Source organism: Ornithorhynchus anatinus, chromosome 16, assembly GCF_004115215.2.
Source record: "Ornithorhynchus anatinus isolate Pmale09 chromosome 16, mOrnAna1.pri.v4, whole genome shotgun sequence".
Classification (NCBI taxonomy): Eukaryota; Metazoa; Chordata; class Mammalia; order Monotremata; family Ornithorhynchidae; genus Ornithorhynchus; species Ornithorhynchus anatinus.
The window spans coordinates 44,469,919-44,491,982 of NC_041743.1; the positions used below are offsets into that span (position 1 = coordinate 44,469,919).

The 22,064-nt window shown below is 58.4% G+C and overlaps 1 protein-coding gene across 2 annotated transcripts in view; it reads left to right on the top strand.

The window, feature by feature from the left end:
* The window catches only part of RPS6KA1 (ribosomal protein S6 kinase A1), a 36,573-nt gene extending 18,766 nt beyond the window's left edge, over positions 1–17,807 (top strand). Inside the window, exons 3-23 of one of the 2 annotated variants that reach the window (XM_029080847.1) lie at positions 1,263–1,316; positions 3,468–3,584; positions 4,811–4,892; positions 5,167–5,247; positions 5,816–5,895; positions 6,730–6,836; positions 6,935–6,972; positions 7,076–7,218; positions 8,247–8,317; positions 8,473–8,561; positions 9,648–9,712; positions 9,953–10,055; positions 11,108–11,238; positions 11,534–11,659; positions 11,762–11,851; positions 12,982–13,140; positions 13,893–14,054; positions 15,347–15,423; positions 15,571–15,688; positions 15,897–16,034; positions 16,904–17,807. In XM_029080847.1, coding sequence (XP_028936680.1) covers positions 1,263–1,316; positions 3,468–3,584; positions 4,811–4,892; positions 5,167–5,247; positions 5,816–5,895; positions 6,730–6,836; positions 6,935–6,972; positions 7,076–7,218; positions 8,247–8,317; positions 8,473–8,561; positions 9,648–9,712; positions 9,953–10,055; positions 11,108–11,238; positions 11,534–11,659; positions 11,762–11,851; positions 12,982–13,140; positions 13,893–14,054; positions 15,347–15,423; positions 15,571–15,688; positions 15,897–16,034; positions 16,904–17,026 — 2,154 coding nt within the window. In that variant the 3' untranslated portion in view covers positions 17,027–17,807. Of the gene's footprint in view, positions 1–1,262; positions 1,317–2,151; positions 2,350–3,467; positions 3,585–4,810; positions 4,893–5,166; positions 5,248–5,815; positions 5,896–6,729; positions 6,837–6,934; positions 6,973–7,075; positions 7,219–8,246; positions 8,318–8,472; positions 8,562–9,647; positions 9,713–9,952; positions 10,056–11,107; positions 11,239–11,533; positions 11,660–11,761; positions 11,852–12,981; positions 13,141–13,892; positions 14,055–15,346; positions 15,424–15,570; positions 15,689–15,896; positions 16,035–16,903 lie in introns of those variants that run through there. The other variant, XM_029080848.2, reaches the window with a different exon arrangement.
* Positions 17,808–22,064: the final 4,257 nt, after the last annotated feature.

The window sequence follows — 22,064 nt, forward strand, 5'->3', positions numbered from 1 at the left end:
AGTCGGGCCAGTCCGGGGTCTTCGGGAGGTGGGGGGCCGGGCCGGTCCCCCGAGCAGAAGGCAGAGGGAAAGGAAAAGCGCATCTTTCGAAACCTCCGGCTGCGGCCAAGCAAGGCGAGGCGTTATCTGATGGGCCGCTGGGGCCCTGCGGGAGGGTTAGAGACGTGGGCAGGGGGTGGGGAGGCAGGGGGTGGGGAGGGGGCGAGCTCTAAGCCGTTCCTGGCCAACAGAGGGCAAAGCCGGGCCTGGGAAGGCCCAGAAGCCCCCTGCCTCCCGGCCCGACCCCCTCCTCCCCTCCTGAGGTCGTCCCCCACCCCCTCAGCCCCCCACACCCCTCACCCAAGCCCCCGCTCTGATCTGGAAAGCGGCCGCCTCTGCCACTTGTCAGCTGTGTGACTTTGGACAAGTCGCTTCCCTCCTCTGGGCCTCGGTTCCCTCATCTGTCAAATGGGGATTAAGATCGTGAGCCCCACGTGGGACAACCTTATAAGCTTGGATCTACCCCATCGCTTAGCTTGGCACAAATGCCATCGTTATCATTATTTAATGGGTAGATACGAGCCAGTCAGATCTGTCTGTCCCACGTGGGTCTCACAGCCTTAATTCTCATTTTACAGATGAAGTAGCCGAGGCCCAGAGAAGTGAAGTGATCTGCCCAGGTCACACAGCAGACAAGTGGCGGAGCCAAGATTAAACCCCCCGGACCCTCCGACTCCCGAGTCCGGGCTCTAGCCACTAGACCACCCCGCTTCTCTCCTATTCTCTCTCCTTCTCTTCCGGGCGGGAGAGTGGCAGAGAGGGCCCTGCGTGAGCCAGAGGGGCTTGTGTGGGCCAGGTGGACCCTTAGCGAGCCGGCGGTGGGCTCGGGGCTCCGGGGTCCCATTGTCTATCTCGGTTGCGGCCTGGCTGGGTGACCTTGGGTAAGTCACTTCCCTTCTCCGGCCTCCCATTTCCCCATCTGGAAGCCGGGCCCCGTACGGGGGGCGGAAGAGAAAGAGGGATGAGGGGTGGGTCTCGAGCGGAAGCCTGGGATTCCAGGGTACCTTGTGGGAGCCTCTGTCCACCCGGCTCAGCCCCCGGCCCCCACCCCCTCCCCCCGGAACCTCTCGGGAGGGCCGGGCTGAGGTCCGAGGAGCCTCGCCTCCCTTCTCCTCTGGCCGGATAGAGAGGAAGTGTCTCGACGGCCCCGGGCCCCAAGCAGAAGTTCCTCAGAATCCAGAACTGGGCCCAGCCCTGACCCTCTCTCCCTCTCCATTATGCAGGCCAAGAGCGACTACGTTTGGCTGGAGAGATCCGCCGTGGACTCCGCCCGGAAGGTGAGAGGTAGAGGAGTGGAGAGCTGGGAGGCCGAGAGGTCAGATCGTGGGTTGTCATCTTGGTTCACGGATGTATGGGGAGGGGGCGTACGTGCTCGTGGTCGCCGCTGCCTCGCGCCCTGAACCCGGCACCACGTGTCCCTCGCGCTGGGAGGAGCCTCGGTTTCACGTGGGCGCGGCAGGACGTCATTTACCGAAGCATTGTCTCCCCAGACCGCCCGCGTGTGGGTTTCCGTCTTGCGTGGTTGCTTCCCTCCGAGCTGCCGTCCCCTCGGAGGGAGCCGCTGGGGAGAGGGAAGGCCGGGCCCAGGGGACGAAGGGCCCTAGTGGACCCGGGGCCGGATTTTGACATGGGGTCGCAGTGGACCCAGGCCGGATTTTCCTCGCGTGCCCTGCCCCGGGTCCTTGAAGTCGTCCACCCCCATGCCCCCGAGTTTCAAATGGTTCTTCCCGGTGGTGCTCGGAGCCCTCGCCCGACTTCCTCCTCCGTCTCCGGGGGGGGTTCCCCGCCGGGCATCGGCTCCTATCAATCAGGAGGCCTGGGCCTAGCTGGGCGCCGACCTGGGGGCTTTCCTTCTCTCCGGTGGATGGGTGGAGAAGGGCTGGAATCACCATGATGCTTCCTGCAGAGAGGAAAAGTTAAGGGGGACCTGCCCCCCGGGAAACCACAGCCTGCTTGGGGGGTGGGGGCACCGCTCCGCTCCTTCTCTGCCTCTCTGCACCGCACATCCGCCTGCAGCCCGGCCCCCCTCCCCCCTCCCCGCCCCCACCTGCAGCGCCACCCCCCCCTCCGGTCCTCTTCCCGGCCCTGGGCCTGCCGCACCCTATCCCCCGCGCCGAGCGTCGGCCCCGCCGGCTGCCATGCTGCTGGGGGACGGGCGACCCCGTCACTCGGCGGGCCCGGAGAATGGACAGGGACTCCAAGTTGCCCCGCTTCCGCACCTTCTTTGCCCTGTGGCTGCACAGGAAGCCCCGCGAGAAGTCGTGCCGGAGGCCCTTGCCCGACCTCGGCCAGCCCGGCGACGTGGTTGTGGTTCGTACCTCCAGGGGGTCGTGAGGGGTCGTGGGGGCGGGGGACCCGCCTGGACCGGCCCCCCGGAGGGAGTCGCCCCCAGGGGCAGGATCGGGGCTTCTCATCTGTCCCCTCTTGGCCCGACCTGCTGTGTGATCTTGGGCTAGCAGCTTTCCCTCGGGTCTCGCTTTCCCCCACCCCAGCTGGAGGGAGAATGTGGGGCAGAGGTGCCAGGGAGGTGGGGGTCAGAGTCTTCTCGGCGTCTCCCACCCCTAGGACTGGCGAGTAGCAGAGACCACTGGCCGGGGGATGCAGAGAGGGGAAGCGGAGGAGGGACACTCTCCGGGGCACTGAGACGGAGGATTCAGGACCCGTGGGGCAGTGGGCGACGCTGGATCGAACCTAGAGGGGTGGCGCGTGGGGGGGGTGCCTGCGACACGACCACCCTGGCTGTTCTGACGGGCTGACATCCGGGCCCTGCGTCGCAATCAATCCAACAACCATCACTCGATGGTAGCCCCCGGCCTCCGATCGGGTGCCAGCGAGCGGCCGGCAGATCCCGGCCCCATCCCCTCCTGCCAAGGGCTGGGGACAAGGCAGCCGGGCCAGGTGTCGGGGTCCAGGCCGGGCAGAGCTGCCAGCCAAACAAAGTCCTCAAAATAATCCCCCCCGGGGCTTCAGGGTGCGGACAGAGAGACTTCCTCTTGTGGCGGGGGGGAAGGAAGGAGGGAGAACAAGATGGGGGAACCACATCCGACACCCCCGAGGGGGTGGTCAAGGTCCCCCCTTCCCGGGGATCCTGGGACCTTGGGTCCCCGAGGTGCAGCGCCCATGGGGCCGGGTGTTGCCCCCCTCCTGGGGGCGGGCCAGGCCAGGCCCAATGTGGCGTCCCCCTCCCCGCCAGGCTCTGGGGCCGGTGCCAACCGAGGAGGCCCGCTGGGGGCTGGCCCGGCTCTGGCAAGGGCTCCCACCCCCGGAGCGCAGCCGGCTCGCCAGATGGGCCCGGTCCCTGTTTGCCAGCAGCGGCCCTGCGTCGTACGACGCAATGGAGCCCGACTGGCACCGTGCCCGTGGCCTGGGGCTGTCCCGGAGCCGCCCCCGCGAGCTCCGGCTCACCCTCCCCGCACCCCCTCCCGCAGGACGAAGGCGTGGTCAAGGAGATCCACATCACACACCACGTGAAGGAAGGGTCGGAGAAGGCCGACCCGTCCCAGTTTGAGCTCTTGAAGGTCCTGGGCCAGGGCTCCTTCGGCAAAGTGAGTCTGGCGCAGCCGGCTGGCCGCGGGGAGGGCCGAGCGGGCGGGTCTCGGGGCCATGGGGGCGGCGGGCCCTCGGGGGAGCCACCTGCCAAGCCGGTGGCCAGGGGAGGGGGGCACCGTACAGCTTGGGGTGGGCGTGCGGGTCCCGCACAGGAACCACCTGCTCGGTGGAGGAGAGGATAAAGCAACCTGAAATTCTGTTACCCAGCGTGTCCCACTTGAGAAGCAGTGTGGTGTAGTGGATAGAGCACAGGCCTGGGTGTCAGAAGTTCGTGGGTTCTAATCCCAGCTCTGCCTCGTGTCTGCTAGGTGACTTTGGGCAAGTCACTTAACTTCTCTGTGCCTCAGTTTCCACATCGCTGAGGGACTGTGGGCCCCACCTGGGACACGGACTGTGTCCAACCTAATTTGCTTGTATCCACCCCAGCGCTTAGTACGGTGCCTGGCACATAGTAAGCACTTAACAAATACCATAATTATTATTATTAGTATAATCCCATCGCTCCCAATTGCCTGCTGTCTCACCTTGGGAAAGTCACTTGAATTGTACTTTCCAAGTGCTTAGTACAGTGTTCTGCACACAGTAAGTGCTCAATAAATACAAATAGATGAATGAATTAATTGACTTCTGTGTTTCAGTTTCCTCATCTGTAAAGTGGGACTTAAACACACGTTCTCCCCTCCTACTTAGACTACAAGCTTCATGTGGGGCAGGAACTGTGTCCAACCCGATTAACTTGTATCTACCCCAGCATTGAGAACAATGCTTGACACAGAGTAAACGCTTAGCAAATACATTAGTAATTAGTAAGGGTGATAATATTTATCGCACTTAGTCTCCATCCCACTCCTGGGAGTCAGGGAGAGACAGGGATGATTCCATTTTGCAGAGGGAAAAATGAGCCCAGATTCATTCATTCAATTGTATTTATTAAGCGCTTACTGTGTGCTAAGCGCTCTGGGAAGTGTCTTGCCCGAGGTCCCCCAGCAGGCCGGGACAGAGCTGAGACTAGAATCTGTACCTTGGAGTGCTGTCTTCCCAGAGCCAGGTTGCACTCCCTGAAGCCTGACTGGAGTTTCCTCCTGGTTCAGGGTGTGGGGTGGGAGAAGGGGAGGCAGGAATTCTGCCGTGTGAAGGTGAGGAGGGGGTGGATGGACCGAGGGGGCAGGGCAGCAGAGCCCCCGACTTGACCCCCATCTCCCCTTCCACCCCCATCCCTCAGGTGTTCTTGGTGAGGAAGGTCACCCAGCCAGACAGTGGGCACCTCTACGCCATGAAGGTGCTGAAGAAAGCCACGCTGAAGGGTGAGGGAGTGGTCCCGGCCCTGTTGGGGTGACACCGCTCCCCCCGCCCCTTGGCATCTTGTCATTCCTTGAGCAAAGATGGGCCCGATGTGGGGGTGGGGGTGTAGAGGAGTGAAGGCAGTGCCCACGGTTGAAGGACTGGGGCAGTGTCTCCCAGTTGAGGGGGTGGGCAGTGCCCATTGGGTGGTGCTGGTGGTCATGAGAGAAGGGGAGGGGGGGCGGGGGGCCTCAGTGAGCCCCGAGCCCTCACCCCCGCCCTCCCTTCCCCCTGCAGTGCGGGATCGCGTCAGGACCAAGATGGAGAGGGACATCCTGGCTGACGTGAACCACCCATTTGTGGTGAAGCTGCACTACGGTGCGTGATGCTGACCCTCGGCTGATGGGCCGACCCTTCCTCCCTCCCCTCCCCCTCCTCCCTGGCTGGGTCCTCCCTCACGGAGCCTGGGGCTGGCTCTGCCCCCCCCCCCCAAATCCCCCATACCATCAGAATCTTCAGACCGTGCCCTCTCCTCCAGCCACCTCACACCTGTAGACCTGAAAGGGTCTTGAGGTCATCAGGTCCAGCCCCCTGTCGCTAGGTGGGCAGATAACTAAACCGGCTGGACAGAAGGGCGCTCGCCCATCCCTTTCAGTTCTCTCTGTGCTTCGGGAAGTTCTTCCTATCCCACCACAATCCCTCCTGGGGCCGTTGAGGTCCACACCCTTCCCCTAGGGATCCCTGACCTCGTAGTAAATCAGCCTGGCTTAACGTAAGCGGTTATTGCCCTCCTCACTTCACTGGTCCCCCCTCCCCTAGGCTGAACAGCCCCAAGGATGGGTTTGCGGGGGAGGGGGGAGGCGAGGGGCACAGGAATCAGAGCCCTCCCCCCACCCCCAACCAGCCCAGCACTAGGTTCTGACCCCTGGGCACCCCCTCTCCCCAGCCTTCCAGACGGAGGGCAAACTCTATCTCATCCTGGACTTCCTTCGTGGAGGCGACCTGTTCACTCGGCTCTCCAAGGAGGTAAGTTGCTCCCTGATGGCCACAAGGCTCGGAGGGGCAGGCGGGAGGAAGGGAGGTGCTAAGAGTGGAGCTGGGGGGTCAGGGTGGGTCCCAGCTTCCCCCCTCCTACCACAGCTCGCTCCTCTCCTACTACAACACAGCCCGCACACTTCGCTCCCCTAATGCCAACCTTCTCACTGTGCCTCCATCTCATCTATCCCACCTCCGACCTCTCGCCCACGTCCTGCCTCTGGCCTAGAACTGCCTCCCTCTTCATATCCGACAGACAGTGACTCTCCCTGCCCTTCAAAGCCTTATGGAAGGCACATCTCCTCCGAGAGGCCTTCCCCGATTAAGCCCTCCTTTCCTCCTCTCTGCATCGCCCTGATTCGCTCCCTCCCAGTCCCACAGCATTTATGTCCATAGCTATCATTTTATTTATTTGTATTGATGTCTCCCCTCTAGACTGTAAGCTCGTTAATGGCCAGAGAGGGTGTCTGCTAATTCTGTTGTATCGTCCTCTCCCAAGCGCTTAGTACAGTGCTCTGCACACAGCGAGCGCTCAGTAAATACGATGGACAGACTGACTAAATGCTGGAGGGGCTTGCCGTGCTCTTGAAACTGCTCTGGCAGAAAGTTCCCCTCGGTATATCGGAGGTGGGCTGGAGGCGGATGACGGAGGGCAGCGGCCGCCTCAACCGCCACTGCAGCCATCCGAGAACCGAGTCGGCTGCCCGGTCTGGGAGTGGCGGGATCTGGGGCTGGAGGAGGAGGGGGCAGAAGTGGGGGGCGGTGCCCACTTGCGGCCCCAAACAGGACTTGGACCGCCTCCCCCCCGCCCCCCGTCCACCCCAGGTGATGTTCACGGAAGAAGATGTGAAGTTTTACCTGGCGGAGCTGGCACTAGGGCTGGACCATCTTCACAACCTGGGCATCATCTACCGGGACCTCAAGCCAGAGAAGTGCGGCGCGCGGGGGCTCGGGCCTGGGTTGCGGACGGGGTCGGACCGGGGTCCAGTTGGCCTTGGCATTAACTCCCTCTCTCCTTCTCCCCGGCCAGCATCCTCCTGGACCAAGAGGGTCACATCAAGCTCACAGGTAAGCGGGCTCTGCCTCAGTCTGCCCCGGGGAAGGGGACTCCTGTGGCCCGGCAAGGAGCCTCATGGCCTCGGTTGCTCTCTCTTCTCGCCCCCCGCCCCAGATTTCGGCCTGAGCAAGGAGGCCATCGACCACGAGAAGAAAGCTTACTCCTTCTGCGGAACGGTCGAATACATGGCTCCCGAGGTGGTCAACCGCCAGGGCCACACGCACAGTGCGGACTGGTGGTCCTACGGGGTGTTGATGGTGAGGGTCCCGGGACCAGAAGACCCCCACCCCTACCCCCTGCCAAAATATCGGCAGAAGGATGGGAGGCGCCCAGGCAGTGACCCCAAGGGTGGTGCCCATCCCGGGAGATACATCTAGGCGTAGCTCCACCAAAAGAAAGAGCTGCCCACCCTGACCCCCCATCCTCGGCCCCCCCGAACCCGACCCTTGTGGTTGGAGCAGGCCGGAGTGGAGCATCGAGTGGACCATGGTGGACGAACATCCTCCTCGTGCTCGATGCGCGCCAGGCTCTGGCTGGTGACACTCCGGTGCTGCCTTCTGCTGGTGCCAGCGAAACCGTGGGAGTTTTAAAGAAGGGCCAGTGGCCCTGGCTAGTCGGGAGGGGATCTTGGCTCCTTCGGGATGGTTGCCTCTAGGGACACTCTCATTCATTCACTCAATCGCATTTATTGAGGGCTTACTGTGTAAGGAGCACTGTGCTAAGCACTTGGGAGCATACAGGGAAAGCAGCATGGCGCAGTGGATAGAGCCTGGGCCTGGGAGTCAGAAGGTCATGGGTTCTAATCCCAGCTCCACCACTTGTCTGCTGTGTGATCTTGGGAAAGCCACTTATTTGGGCCTCAGTTCCCTCATCTGGAAAATGGGGATTGAAACTGGAAACCCCACATGGGATGGAGACTGTGTCCAACTTGATTTGCTTGTATCCACCCCAGCGCTTGGTACAGTACCTGGCACATAGTAAGTGCTTAACAAACATCACGATTATTATTATTATATTGCCTGGCACATAGTAAGTGCTTAACTAATACTATTATTATTATCGTTATTACAGTACAACAATAGATACATTCCTTTCCCACAATGAGCTAACAGTCTACAGAGTCTTCCGGATGCACACACTTACTTGCCCTGAGCAGATGCCCAGAAATTTGGGTGGACAGGGATGGCAGGGACCCCTGGATTCCAGCAGGCCCCTGGGGTTGGGGTTTGGGGGAGGTCAAGCTTGGCCTCTGGACTGAGCATGTCCTACTGTCTCGCTCCCGCAGTTTGAGATGCTCACCGGCTCGCTGCCCTTCCAGGGGAAAGACAGGAAGGAGACGATGACGCTGATCCTCAAGTGAGCGCGAGAGTCCGGGCAGGGGCGCTGGGGGTCGGGACCCATCCCCCTCCCCCAGCCCAGGGCCGGGGAAGCCCCCGCGGGGGAGGATTCCCGGGTGGGGGCTGGCGGCGGGCCCCCGTCCCCGCCTGACTGACGGCCCGCTGGCGTTGCAGGGCGAAGTTGGGAATGCCCCAGTTCCTGAGCAATGAAGCCCAGAGCCTTCTGCGTGCCCTGTTCAAGAGGAATCCTGCCAACCGTCTAGGTGGGGAGCTATGGGAGTTGGGGGGGGGCCTCACCCTGGAGCGAGAGGGAACGCTCGGACTGTGCTCCTCTCTGCTCCCCCATCTAGGGGCAGAGGGCGTAGCGAGTGACCCCCAGGGCTCGAGTCTGTCCTGACAGAGTCGTGTCTCCCAACCGGAGACGGATCATCAGCAGGGATCGTATTTTCGAGAAGCAGCGTGGCGTAGTGGGTAGAGCGTGGGCCTGGGAGTCAGAAGGTCATAGGTTCTAATCCTGGTTCTGCCACATGTCTGCTATGTGACCTTGGGCAAGTCACTTTCCTTCTCTTTGCCTCAGTTACTTGTTCTGGAAAAATGGGGATTGAGACTGTGAGCCCCATATGGGGCAGGGACTGTGTCCAACCCGATTTGCTTGTATCCACCCCAGTGCTTAGTACAGTGCATGGCACATAGTAAGTGCTTAACAGATACCACAGTTATTACTTTAGCATAGGTCTAGCAGTGCTGGTCAGCATGGCATCATCCACAAACCTCCTTACCTGGCACTACCTGGCATCCACCTGGCACCCCAGAGCAGCCCTCTGAATGACTAGGTGACTGAAAGAAAGTTGTAGACTCTGCTCTGACCTTTTCTTTTTTAATAGTACTTATTAAACATTCACTGTCCCGTGTGCCAGGCACTGTGCTAAGTGCTGGGGCACACCGGTGCTTAGAACAGTGCTTGGCACATAGTGCTTAACAAATACCATAAGTATTATTATTATTATTCAAGACGATCAGATCGGACACAATCCCTGTCCCACCCAGGGCCCATTACTTCATTCATTCATTCATTCATTCATTCATTCATTCAATTGTATTTATTGAGTGCTTACTGTGTGCAAAGCACTGTACTAAACACGCCTCTCAGCCTAAGAAAGGAGGGAGAGGAGGCATTTTGTCCCCATTCTACCGATGAGGAAACTGAAGCTTAGAGAGGTTAAGTGTCATGCCCACAGCAACAGAACTGAGACCAGAACCCGGGTCTCCTAACTCCCAGGCATTATCCTGGGGATGAGGATGGGATTGGGGAGCCCCCAGGGGTTAAACTGGGGGTGTTGTCTACACAGGGTCTGGCACCGACGGGGCCGAAGAGATCAAGCGCCACGTTTTCTACTCCACCATCGACTGGAACGTGAGTGCTCCCCTCCTGGGTCGCCTCGGGCTGGTGGGCCAGGCCCGTTTCCTGGAAAGGGGTTGGGGGCAGGGGTCCCAGGGTGTCCTCGGGGCCAAGCCAAGCAGAGCTGTTGGCCTGAGCCCCTTCCCCCCATGGAGGCGGGGGCCTGGCTACAGCAACCCCCGTAGAGAGGGGAAGAGGGCGGCTGAGGGGATTGCAGGGGTCCCTGGCTGACCTGGAAGGGTTCATATGTTGCAGAAACTCTACCGTCGTGAGATCAAGCCCCCGTTCAAGCCTGCCGTGGCCCAACCCGACGACACCTTCTACTTTGACACCGAGTTCACGTCCCGCACGCCCAAGGGTGAGCCCCTACCCTAACCCCTGACTCCCTCATCTCCCCTGTCCGGGGGTGCTCTCTCTGCAGCGTGAGAAGCAGTGTGGTCTAGTGGATAGAGCACGGGTGTGGGAGTCAGAAGGTCATGGGTTCTAATCCCAGCTTCTTCACATATCCGCTCTGTGACCTTGGGCAAGTCACTTCACTTACCTCATCTGAAAAATGGGGATTAAGACTGTGAGCCCCATGCAGGGCAGGGACTGCGTTCAACCTGATGACCTGGTATCTACCCCAGAGCTTAGAACAGTGCTTAACACATAGTATGCACTTAATATTCATTGCTTCAATCATATTTACTAAGCACTTACTGTGTGCAGACCACCGGACTAAGTGCTTTGGAAAGAACAATACAACAGTAAACAGTAACAGTCCCTGCCCAAATGAGTTTACAGTCCGGGGTAGGGGAGAAACACATCAATACAAATTAATAAAATTACAGATATATACATAAATACTGTGGGGCCGGGAGGGGTGAGGAAGAGCAAAGGGAGCAAGTCAGGATGACGGAGGAGGGGGTGGGAAATGAGGCAAAGTGAGGCTTAGTCTGGGAAGTCCTCTTGAAGGAGATGTGCCGTCAATAAGGCTTTGAAGGGTCGGAGAGTAATTGTCTGTCGGATTTGAGGAGGGAGGGCGTTCCAGGCCAGAGGCAGGATGTGGGCTAGGGGTCGGCGGTGAGACAGACGAGATCGAAGCGCAGCGAGAAGGTTAGCGGCACCAGAGGAACGAAGTGAGCTGGCTGGGTTGTAGGAAGAGAGAAGCGAGGAGAGATGGGGGGGTCAAGGTGATGGAGGGCTTTAAAGTCAATAGTGAGGAGTTACCGTGATCATCTGCAGTGAGTCCCAGAACCCGCTTTCTGAGCCTCCCCCAGTGGAGGACCCCGAGCCCCAGCGGCCAGGGCGGGGCTCCCGGTGGCCATCGGATTCCCGGGATCGTTCCTTTCCATCCAGTGCTGAGGGGGGGAGGGGCGCTGCAGGCCTGGGGTTCCTCCGCAAGCTGACAGTGGTTGCTCACCCACCCAGACTCTCCGGGGATCCCCCCAAGTGCCGGGGCCCACCAGCTCTTCCGCGGTTTCAGCTTCGTGGCCACGGGCCTGTTGGAGGAGGACGGTCAGGGGAAGACCACTCAGGCCCCCCTGCATTCGGTGGTGCAGGTATACAACCAGGGGTGGTGTCGGAGGGGAGGTCATGGGATGGGGTTGGTCTGGGAGCCCTCTGCCCAATCCCTGGGCCCAGAAGTCTGTGAATGGAGGGAGGAGGAGGGCGGGCAGGTGCCCAGGACAGTGGCTTCTCTGGGGTCTCTCCCCGCTTCACCCTCTGACCCCAGCCGGGCCCCCCACACCCACTTACCGGATGAGACCGGACCAGACCAGGAGGACTCGGAAGGTCTCCCCGAGGGTGAGGGGTCTGTGGGAGTGCAGAGGGCTCAGCCCAAAGTTTCCCCTACAGCAGCTACACGGGAAGAGCCTGGTGTTCAGCGACGGCTACTTGGTCAAGGAGACCATCGGCGTGGGCTCCTTCTCAGTGTGCAAGCGCTGCATCCACAAGGCCACCAACATGGAGTACGCCGTCAAGGTCCGAGCCCCCCGCCCCTGTCTCCCGCAGACCTTTAACGGAACCCCCAAGTTCCCCCCCGACATGGCTGCAAGTCCCCCCTCACCCCCGGCTTTCACCTAGGTGATTGACAAGGACAAGAGAGACCCCTCGGAGGAGATCGAGATCCTGCTGCGCTACGGTCAGCACCCCAACATCATCACGCTGAAGGACGTGAGTGACCCAGAGAGGGCTCCTGATCTATGGCACTAAACGTTGGGGTGGGGCCGGGGACAGAATCCCGGCTAGGCTGGAAAGGGCAAAGAGAACTGCTATTCCCGAAATCCCACAGCTCCCTCAGGATGTTGGACCTGGAATGGGGCAGGATCAAACAAGTACAAGTGGATGATGATGATGATGGTATTTGTTAGCGCTTACTATGTGCCAAGCACTGTCCTAAGCAGTGGGGTAGATACAAGGTTATCGGGTTGTCTCATGTGGGTCTCACAGTCTTTTATTTTACTGAGGAGCTAATTGAGGCATAGAGAAGTGAAGTGACTTGCCCAAAGTCACACAGCTGACAAGTGGAAGAGCCGGGATTAGAACCCACGACCTCTGACCCTCAAGCCCGGGCTCTTGTCACTAAGCCACGCTGCTTCTCTAACTGGTTCTTGTCGGGTCACTGGGGGAAGAGTCAGGGATGGAGAGGGGAGAGTCAGGGGTGTGGGATGGTCTGTTCTGGGTCACTGGGGGCCAGTCAAGGATGGAGGGGGGTAGAGTCAAGGGTGTTGGATGGTCGGTGCTGGGTCACTAGGGGAGAGTCAGAGATGGAGAAGGGAGAGACGGGGCGTGGGACGGGTCCTTGCTACATCAATGCGGGGAGAGTCAGGGACGTTAATGGTCTGTGCAGGTCACTGGGAGATAGGGATGGGAAAGGGATGTCAGATGGTCAGTGCCAGGTCACCAGGGGAGAGTCGGGGGCATCAGATGGGCTATGCTGGGTCACTGGGGAAGAGTCAAGGGTGTTGGGTGGCTTGTGCTGGGTCACTAGGGGTGAGTCAGGGATGAAGAAAGGAGAATCAGGGGTGTTGGATGGTCTGCACAGGGTCACTGGGGGAGAGTCAGAAGTGTTGATTGTCCATCCTGGGTCACTGGGAGGAGTCAGGGGTGTGGGGTGGCCCATCCCTCACTATGAGGGCAGGTGTCCAGGAGGGCTCCCTGTTGGACACAGTTGTGGGCCGGGGCGGGCTCTGGGCCACGTGGAGCCGGTAAAGCGCTTGCCTCGGCCCTCCCTGCGGTACTTTCCCCAACTCACGTGCTGCCCCTGTCCCCTGACCGGGCACCGGCGTCTCCCCTGGCCCCAGGTGTACGATGACGGGAAGCAGGTGTACTTGGTGACAGAACTGATGCGGGGCGGCGAGCTACTGGATAGGATCCTGCGGCAGAAGTTCTTCTCAGAGCGGGAAGCCAGCTCGGTCCTGCACACCGTCTGTAAAACCGTGGAGTACCTGCACTCACAGGGGGTCAGTCTCTTCCAGCGCGGTGTCTTCATTCTCCCGCACCCTTCCCCTCCCGCACCCTTCCCACTCATTCAGTCAATCAGTCAGTCAGTCGTATTTATTGAGCGCTTACTGCGTGCAGAGCACTGTACTAAGCGCTTGGGAAAGTACAATACAACAATAAACAGTGACATTCCCTACCCACAACAAGTTTACAGTCTAGATGCGGGGGGAGACAGACATCAATGCAAATAAATAAAATCTCAGATAGGTACATAAGTGCTGTGGGGCTGGGAGGGGGGAAAAGCAAAGGGAGCAAGTCAGGGCGACACAGAAGGGAATGGGAGATGAGGAAAAGTGGGACTTAGTCTGGGAAGGCCTCTTGGAGGACATGTGACTTCAATAAGGTTTTGAAGTGGGGAGAAGCATTGTCTGTCGGATTTGAGGATGGAGGGTGTTCCAGGACAGAGGAGGGACGTGGGCCAGCGGTCGGCGGCGAGACTGGTGAGATGGAGGCACAGTGAGAAGGTTAGCACTAGCGGAGTGAAGTGGGTTGTAGACGGAGAGCAGCGAGGTGAGGTAGGAGGGAGCAAGGTGATAGACTGCTTTATAGCCAATGGTGAGGAGTTCTTGCTTGATATGGAGGTGGATGGGCAACCGCTGGAGTTTTCCTTCCCCTTCCCCTCCTGCACCCTTCCCTTTCCCCGTTTCCTCCGTACTTCTCCCGCCTCACTCCCCCTGAGCCTCCGCGCCCCCCGTTCCCACCCCCCCCACAGGTGGTGCACAGGGACCTGAAGCCCAGCAACATCCTCTACGTGGATGAGTCCGGGAACCCCGAGTGTATCCGCATCTGCGACTTCGGCTTCGCCAAGCAGCTGCGTGCCGAGAACGGGCTCCTCATGACGCCCTGCTACACTGCCAACTTCGTAGCTCCGGAGGTGGGGCGGGGCACGGGGCAGGGGGAAAGGCTCCAGGGCGTACCACACCAATCGGCGGGTTGCCTCGCTGGGACCGTGGGGAAGGACATGGGCCTCCCAGGGGCCGCTCGCGGGGAGCTCGGACAGCCCGGATCTGGGCAGTAGGGTTCAGTCAATCAATCCTCATCTTCAGTAGTATTTACAGAGTGTTCACTGAGTGCAGAGCACTGTACTGAGTGCTCGAGAAAGGACGATGAAACTTAAGTTACGGATGTGGACATAAGTGCACTGGAGCTAAAGGAAGGGCGAACATCAAATGCCCAAAGGTCACAGATCCAAGTTCGTAGATGATGCAGAAGGGAGAGGGAGTCAAGAAGAGGGCTTAATGGTATTTATTGAGTGCTTACTGCGTGCAAAGCATTCGTTCATTCAGTCGTATTTATTGAGGGCTTACTGTGTGCACTATATTAAGTACTTGGGAGAGTACAATGTAACAGAGTTGGCAGGCACATTCCCTGCCTGCGACAAAGTTACAGTCAAGTGGAGACAGACATTAATATAAATTAATTATAGATATCTACGTAAGTGCTGTGGGGCTGAGGGGGGGATTAAAAAAAATCCAAGTGCAAGGACGTCGCAGAAGGGAGTGGGAGAAGAGGAAAAGAGGGCTTAGTTGGGGAACTTGAGGTGTTGGGGTTAATCAGGGAAGACTTCTGGGAGGAGGCGGAGCTTTTAAGAGGGCTCTAAAGATGGGGAGAGCTGTGACCCGGTGAAGTTGAAGGGGGAGGGAATCCCAGCCTGGGGGATCAGCAGGGGGGAAGGGTCGGAGGTAGGAACAGGTAGGAGTGAGGCCTGAGAGCAGGGAAGAGAGTCATCTAGGGAGACCAGCAGGCCCAAGCTGTTGAAGAGAATAGCACTGTTAGAGGGCCCAGGTGGGCAATAGCACCTGCTGGGTGGATCCACTGACTCAACCAGAGAAGAGCGGGAACTGCGGGAACACGGGGGCTTCGGGATCACCGACCAGGAAAGGGCTTCAGTCAGCATGGCCTGGTGTCTACCCAGTGGTTAGAACAGTGCTTGGACACGTAGTAAGCACTTAACAGAAACCATTATCGTTACGACTATTATAGTCGGGGAAGGCCCCCTGGAGGTGGTGACCTTCCAGGAGGTTTTGGAGGAGGGGCTCCGGGGCTCCTCTGGCCAACCACCAGTGTCGTTCTGAGTGGTGTGCGGGGGCTGTGCCCCAGAGAGGAGGATGTGGTCCACCCCCACAAGCCCACCTGACCCCTCCTCCCGCTCTGCCTCCCACTCAGGTGCTGAAACGCCAGGGCTACGACGTGGGCTGTGACATCTGGAGCCTGGGCATCCTGCTGTACACCATGCTGGCTGGGTAAGGGCCCGCCTCCCGCCCTGGCCCGGGGACGACTCAGCCCACGCGGTGCGCGCGGGCACAGAGGGGAGGGGCGGGAGGCATCGGGATGTGGGGCAGGCGGGCAGGAGGCGGGGAGCCTGCATGGCTCTGGCATTGACCTTTCAGGTACACCCCATATGCCAACGGTCCCAACGACTCTCCCGAGGACATCCTGATACGAATCGGCAGGGGCAAGTTCAACCTGAGCGGGGGCAACTGGGACACGGTTTCAGACGTGGCCAAGGTGTGACCCCACCTCTTCCCCATGCCACCTTTCCCCACTCTCCTCTTCCCTCCCCCCCACATGGCAAACCTCGCCTCTCTCTTCCCTGTGCACGTCCCAACCTCCTCCCCTCTGCCCCTGCACCACCCCCCAGAGGAAGCAGAGCTGCAGAGTGGGTCTCCCCCGGCACCCCAAACACACACCCCAGCCCCTCTCTGTCTCCTCTCAGGATCTGGTTTCCAAGATGCTCCACGTGGACCCGCACCAGCGACTCACGGCGCTCCAGGTTCTGCAACACCCGTGGATCACGCAGAAGGACAAACTCCCACAGAGCCAGCTGAGGCACCAAGACGTGCAGCTGGTGAAGGTACGGGGCTGTTGCTCTCCCCGGGGTCACCCCCAGTCCCCTCGGGGGGGGGTCATCCGCCCGGGGATCTAAGTGAGCCCAAGGGAGAGAAGCCTCTGGCCGGGCCCGGACGCTCACCTATTCAGAGGTGGTCGCCGAGCACCCGTCGTGACCACAGCCCTGGGCCGGCCACTCGCCATAGACACGGGGCCCGCTGTGGACAGGATGCCCGCTACGGACAGGGTGCTGTACGGGTGTTGGGTAGAATACAATGAAGGTGATGAGGGCGTTCCTTCCCTAAAGGAGCTTTCAATCAATCCATCGGTAGCATTTACTACTCTTATTATTGTACTTTTATTGTTATTTTATCATTATTATAATTATATAAAAAATAATAATGGTATTTGTTAAGCGCTTACTATGCGTCAAGCACTGTTCTATGCGCTGCGGTAGATACGAGCTAATCAGGTTGGACCTAGTCCCTGTCCCACATGGGGCTCGCAGCCTTAATCTCCCTTTTACAGATGAGGTAACTGAGGCCCAGTGAAGTGACTTGGCCAAGGTCAAACAGCAGACATGTGGCAGAGCCGGGATTAGAACTCAGGTCCTTCTGATGCCCAGACCAGTTCTCTATTCACTAGGCCACGCTGCTTCTCTTTATCGAGCGTTTACTGTGTGCAGAGCGCTGCATTAAGTGCTTGGGAAAGGACAATAGAACAGAGTTCGAAGACACGTTCCCTGCCCACAAGGAGATTTCAGTCTAGGGGGGCAGACAGGCAGACCCAGGCTGCACAGACTGGACATTCTGGGGAGCAGGACGAAAGCGGGCGAGGCCCCCGCTGCCCCACAGAGGTGGTCGGGGGCTGACCTGCTGGACTCTCTGCCCCCAGGGCGCCATGGAGGCCACCTACTTCGCCCTCAACAGCTCCAAGCCGACCCCCAAGCTGAAGCCCATCGAGTCGTCCATTCTGGCACAGCGGAGGGTCAAAAAGCTGCCGTCCACCACACTGTGAACCCCCCACCCCTCCAGGCCCTGACCCAGGGCGAGCTGGGCGTGGAGCCGGAAGCGGGCAGGAGCCGGAGCCAAAGGCGGACAAGAGCCGGAGCCGGGCAGGAGCGGGAACCGCTGCTGGAGAGAAGCGGCTCGGCCAGGTCCCTCACCCATCCGAGCGGGAGGAGAAAGGCCGGCTGGGTTCGAACAGCGGGGCCCGACAAGGACACGCGGCCCCAGGACTTCCTCTGGCTCCCTCTCCGGGCATCCTGTCCCCTGACGGGCTGCTGGGCAGCCTGGTGGGCATCACGGTGACCCCTTCCCGAAGGGCAGCCCTTGGCCTGTGGCCCCTCAGCCTGGATCCGAATTCTTGCTCTCTTGAGTACTTCTGAAACCAAGGAGTCTTTATCCCTGTGGCCCCTCCCTGGGCCCCCTAGGACCAACTGGCAACACTCTGCCCTTCTCTCTCCCCGTCCCTCACAGACACTGGACTCCCTGATGTCTTCGGACATTCTGGTTCTTCCACCCGCCCCTCCTGCCGATCGGACCCGATGCGAGGGGGAGGGAAGAGTGGGAGGTGGGGAGGGGCGCGTGATCTCCTGTTGTGCGGGGAGACTCAGAAGGGTTGGGCAGACCCAGGTGCGGTGGTGAGGCCAGGGTGGCCTTTGGGTAGGCCCGGGTCGCCGCCCCGGAGCAGGACAATGGGGCTGGACATGATGCTGGCAGCTGACTTTTGCGCAGTGCCCGGTCACTCAGGGTCCACCTGTCTAGGAACAGAATAATAAATTCAGAATGGAGGAGGAGGTTGGCTCGGTGCTGCTGCTTGGGCTGCTGACCCAGGCTCCGGCCCCCCAAGCGGGGTCGGTCGGGTCCGGCCTTAACCCCGGGGCAGGATGCCATTGTCTGACTGCCCATCCTTCCTACCTCCATCCCTCTTTCCTGGCCCTCACGGCTGTCCAGTGGTCCAGGCCTTCTCCCTTCCTATTTGGCCCTCTGAGAGCCTACAAAATAGCCAGCCCCTCTCCTCCACTCTCCCCTCCACTGGATTGGGGTCTGCCAGCTGCCTCCCCCTCTTTAAGGGCCAACCTTCCATTTAGCTTTTACCGCGGGGTGTTCTGCTACCGCCCAATTTCCGTTCATCTCCCAGCTATGCTTAGAGAAGCAGTGTGGCTCAGTGAAAAGAGCATGGGCTTTGGAGTCAGAGGTCATGAGTTCAAATCCCAGCTCTGCAACTTGTCAGCTGTGTGACTGTGGGCAAGTCACTTAACTTCTCTGTGCCTCAGTTCCCTCATCTGTAAAATGGGGACGAAGACTGTGAGCCCCACGTGGGACGACCTGATTCCCCTGTGTCTACCCCAGCGCTTAGAACAGTGCTCAGCACATAGTAAGCGCTTAACTAATACCAACATTATTATTATTAAAGGTCCATGGTCTCCTCTTCCCCATCTCATTTCCACATCCCTCCTGGTCCAAAGCCTTCCTTGGCACGTGACCCCACCCACCTTTCTGCCCCCGGCCCCGCAGCGGCTTGTGGCCAGGGCTTCCCCGTCCCCCACAAACGACCCCACCAACAGTGTCAGGCTCAGCTCCCCAGAGAAGGTGAAAGGGCCAAACCCAGGGTAAGCAGCGAGCCCAGGCCGTCACAGTCCTTCCATCAATCTGGCTGGCAGCCCCAGTGGGTAAGAATAATAATAATAATGATGATGGCATTTGTTAAGCGCTTACTCTGGGCCAGGCACTGTATTAAGCACTGGAGTGGATACAAGCAAAATGGGCTTGAACACAATCCCTGTCCTCCATGGGGCTCACAGTCTCAATCCCCAAAGACGCAGCATGGCCTAGTGGAAAGAGCCTGAGTCTGGGAGTCAGAGGTCGTGGGCTCTAATCCCGACTCCGCCGCTTGTCAGCTGTGTGACTTTGGGCAAGTCCCTTAACTTCTCTGTACCTCAAGTTATCTCATCTATAAAATGGGGATTAAACCTGTAAGCCCCACGTGGGACAACCTACCTTGTATCTATCCCAGCACTTAGAACAGTGCTTGGCGCGTAGTAAGCGCTCAATAGACAACATTATTATTTTTATTATTTTACAGATGAGGTACCTGAGGTCCAGAGAAGTGAAGTGAAGTGAAGGCACACGGCAGGCAAGTTGAGGCAGAAGGATTAGAACCCACAACCTTCTGACTTCCAGGCCCCGGGCTGTGGCCATTAGGCCATGGGGCTTCTCGCTTTAGGCCAGCTAGTATCGGTGTGGCCCGGCAGCCGGGGAAGCGCCTTGTTAGGGGGGCGAGGGTGAGCTCTCCCTCACCCTGGCCTCCCCCGCATGCGTCGGACCCCCGCCCTCCCCCCTTTCCAGGAGCCCGGTTGGACGGAGAGAGGACAAACCCCCCCCAGCTGCCCCTTGCCAAGGGGTTCAGAGGTGAGACCTGTCTGATTCTTGACTTTCCTATGATGATAATAATAATGGTATTTGTTAAGCGATTACTCTGTGCCAAGCACTGTTCTAAGCACTGTGGTAGATACAAGGTAATCTGGTTGTCCCACATGGGGCTCAGTCTCAGTCCCCATTTTAAAGATGAGGTAACGGAGGCACGAAGAAATAAAGTGACTTGCCCAAGGTCACACAGCAGAGTGGCAGAGCCGGGATTTTCCTTCAGCCTCTGCCTCCCACGCCCACGGCGGGTCCGAGGTCGACCCCCCCAGCCCTCCGTGACTCGATTGGCGTTGGCTGTGCCTTTGGGTCTGGGAAGGGAGCTCAAGTACCAAGGGAGTGCCACTGTCCCCCGATTTCCGTCTACTCTTCGAGGTCCATGGTCTCCTCTTCCCCACCTCATCTACACTTCCCCATCCAAAGCCTCCCTTGCTCCCTGTTTATCAATCAACGGTATTTACTGAATGCTTTCTATGTGCAGAGCACAGTACTGAGCGTTTGGAAGAGCACAATACAACGGAATTTGCAGACAGGTTCCCTGCCCGTAATGAGCTTCATAAGCCTCCTCTTTCCCCTCTTATCTTCACTTCGAGGTCCCTGGCTTCCTTCTCCCCATCTCGTCTACATTTCTAAATCCTCCTCTGCCCCCATCCACATTTCCCTGTTCAGAGCCCCCTCCTTCCTTTCTTGTCTCCACATCCCTGTCCACAGAAATAATAATTGTATTTGTTAAGCGCTTGGTATGTTTCAAGCACTGTACTAATCACTAGGGTAGATACAAGATAATCAGGTGAGTCACAGTCCCTGTCCCACCTGGGGCTAAGACTGTCCAGGAAAGAGAAAACAAGTTTTGAAGCCCCATTTTACAAATGAGGAAACTGAGGCACAGAAAAGTTTAGTGATTCGCCCAAGGTCACAACGGCAAGTGAATAATAGAGTCAGAATTCAAATTCCTCTCCCTCCCAGGCCTGTGCTCTTTCCACTAGACCACTCTGTTTCCCTGTCCATAGCTGTTTCCTCCCCCCATCTACACTTACCCCTCTATAGGAGAAGCAGCATGGCTCAGTGGAAAGAGCCCGGGCTGGGGAGTCAGAGGTCATGGGTTCAAATCCCTGCTCAGCCCCTTGTCAGCTGTGTGACTTTGGGCAAATCACTTCTCTGGGCCTCAGTGACCTCATCTGTAAAATGGGGCTGAAGACTGTGAGCCCCACGTGGGACAACGTGATCACCTTGTATCCTCTCCAGCTCTTAGAAAAGTGCTTTGCACACAGTAAGCGCTTAACAAATGCCATCGTTATTATTATAGCTTTCTCCTTCCCCCATCTACACATTTCCCTGTCCATAGCTTCCCCCTTGCCTGTCTACACTTTCCCATGGCCTCATCTTCTCTCTTCCCCCATCTCTTCCCTCCATAGCTGCCCTGTGTCTACATCTCCCTGACCACAGCCTCTTCTTTTCTTCCATCTACACCTCCCCGGCCGTGGCTCCCAAACCCTGGTTCTGCCTGCCAAGCCAGTTACACCACCCCGTCCCTCCTCCTGCTGTCGATCGGCCTGTCTTCCCACCCACATTGACTCCCCTCCCCATAATTAGCTCCCCTCTGCCCCAGTGTACCTCGAATAGCTCTACCACATACACTCAGACTGTGGGAACACAAACGATCAAGTTGTTCTAACCGCATCTCTTGTGGGATTAGGGAAAACAGCACACTGGACTTCTTGACCCCAACCTTTTTTCAAAGAAATCATCTCTGTGTGGAAATGACTAGAGCTAGAACACAGTCTCCAGTCAACATTTTTCTCCCCCGGCGAGGGAAAGAGGCGAATATTGGAGTGGAAGAGATGGTGAATGTGGAGGGTGGGAGAGAGAAAGACCTGCCGCTCCCCCCGGACTGTAAACTTCTTCTCTAGACTGTAAGTATGATGCCTGGAACGTAGTAAGTGCTTAACAAATACCGCTAAAAGAAAATAAAATAAAAAAATCCCAGTCTGGCAGGGATCATCCAAGTTTGCTTAAGAACTCCGGCAACACGGACTCAAGTGTAAACAAGTGCAGATTCTGAGAAAACCTTGAAGCCTGACATGTAAGTGACACGGGCAGAAGGAAGGATTCCCAAAGTCAGTCAATTGTATTTATTGAGCACTTACTGTGTGCAGAGCACTGTACTAAGTGCTTGGAAGAGTACAATATAATGACAAACAGGCATATTCCCTGCCCACAATGAGCTCACAGTCTACGGGGGGGTCAGACATTAATAGAAATAAATTACAGATATGGACCTAAGTCTGTGGGGCTGGGAGAGGGGTATAAATGAGGAGAGTAAGTCAGGGAGACACAGAAGGGAGTGGGAGAAGAGAAAAGGAAGGTTCTTGGAGGAGATGTGCCATCAGTAAGGCTTTGAAAGTGGGGAGAAGCTCAAAGCAGCCCTTAACCCGTATCTTTGGACCCCCCCCCCCGAATTCTCCTACAGACCTCGCTCCCCCAAACCTCTGCCCTTCCAAAGTCCGCTGCCGGGCTGCCCTCGCTCCTGGGCTGGTAAAAGGGAGTGTGTTTCCACAGGATGGAAGCTGGAGGTGGGCAGACGTGGGGGTCTCCGCTCTGGTACCGTTGAGGCCAATCTGTCATCAGCC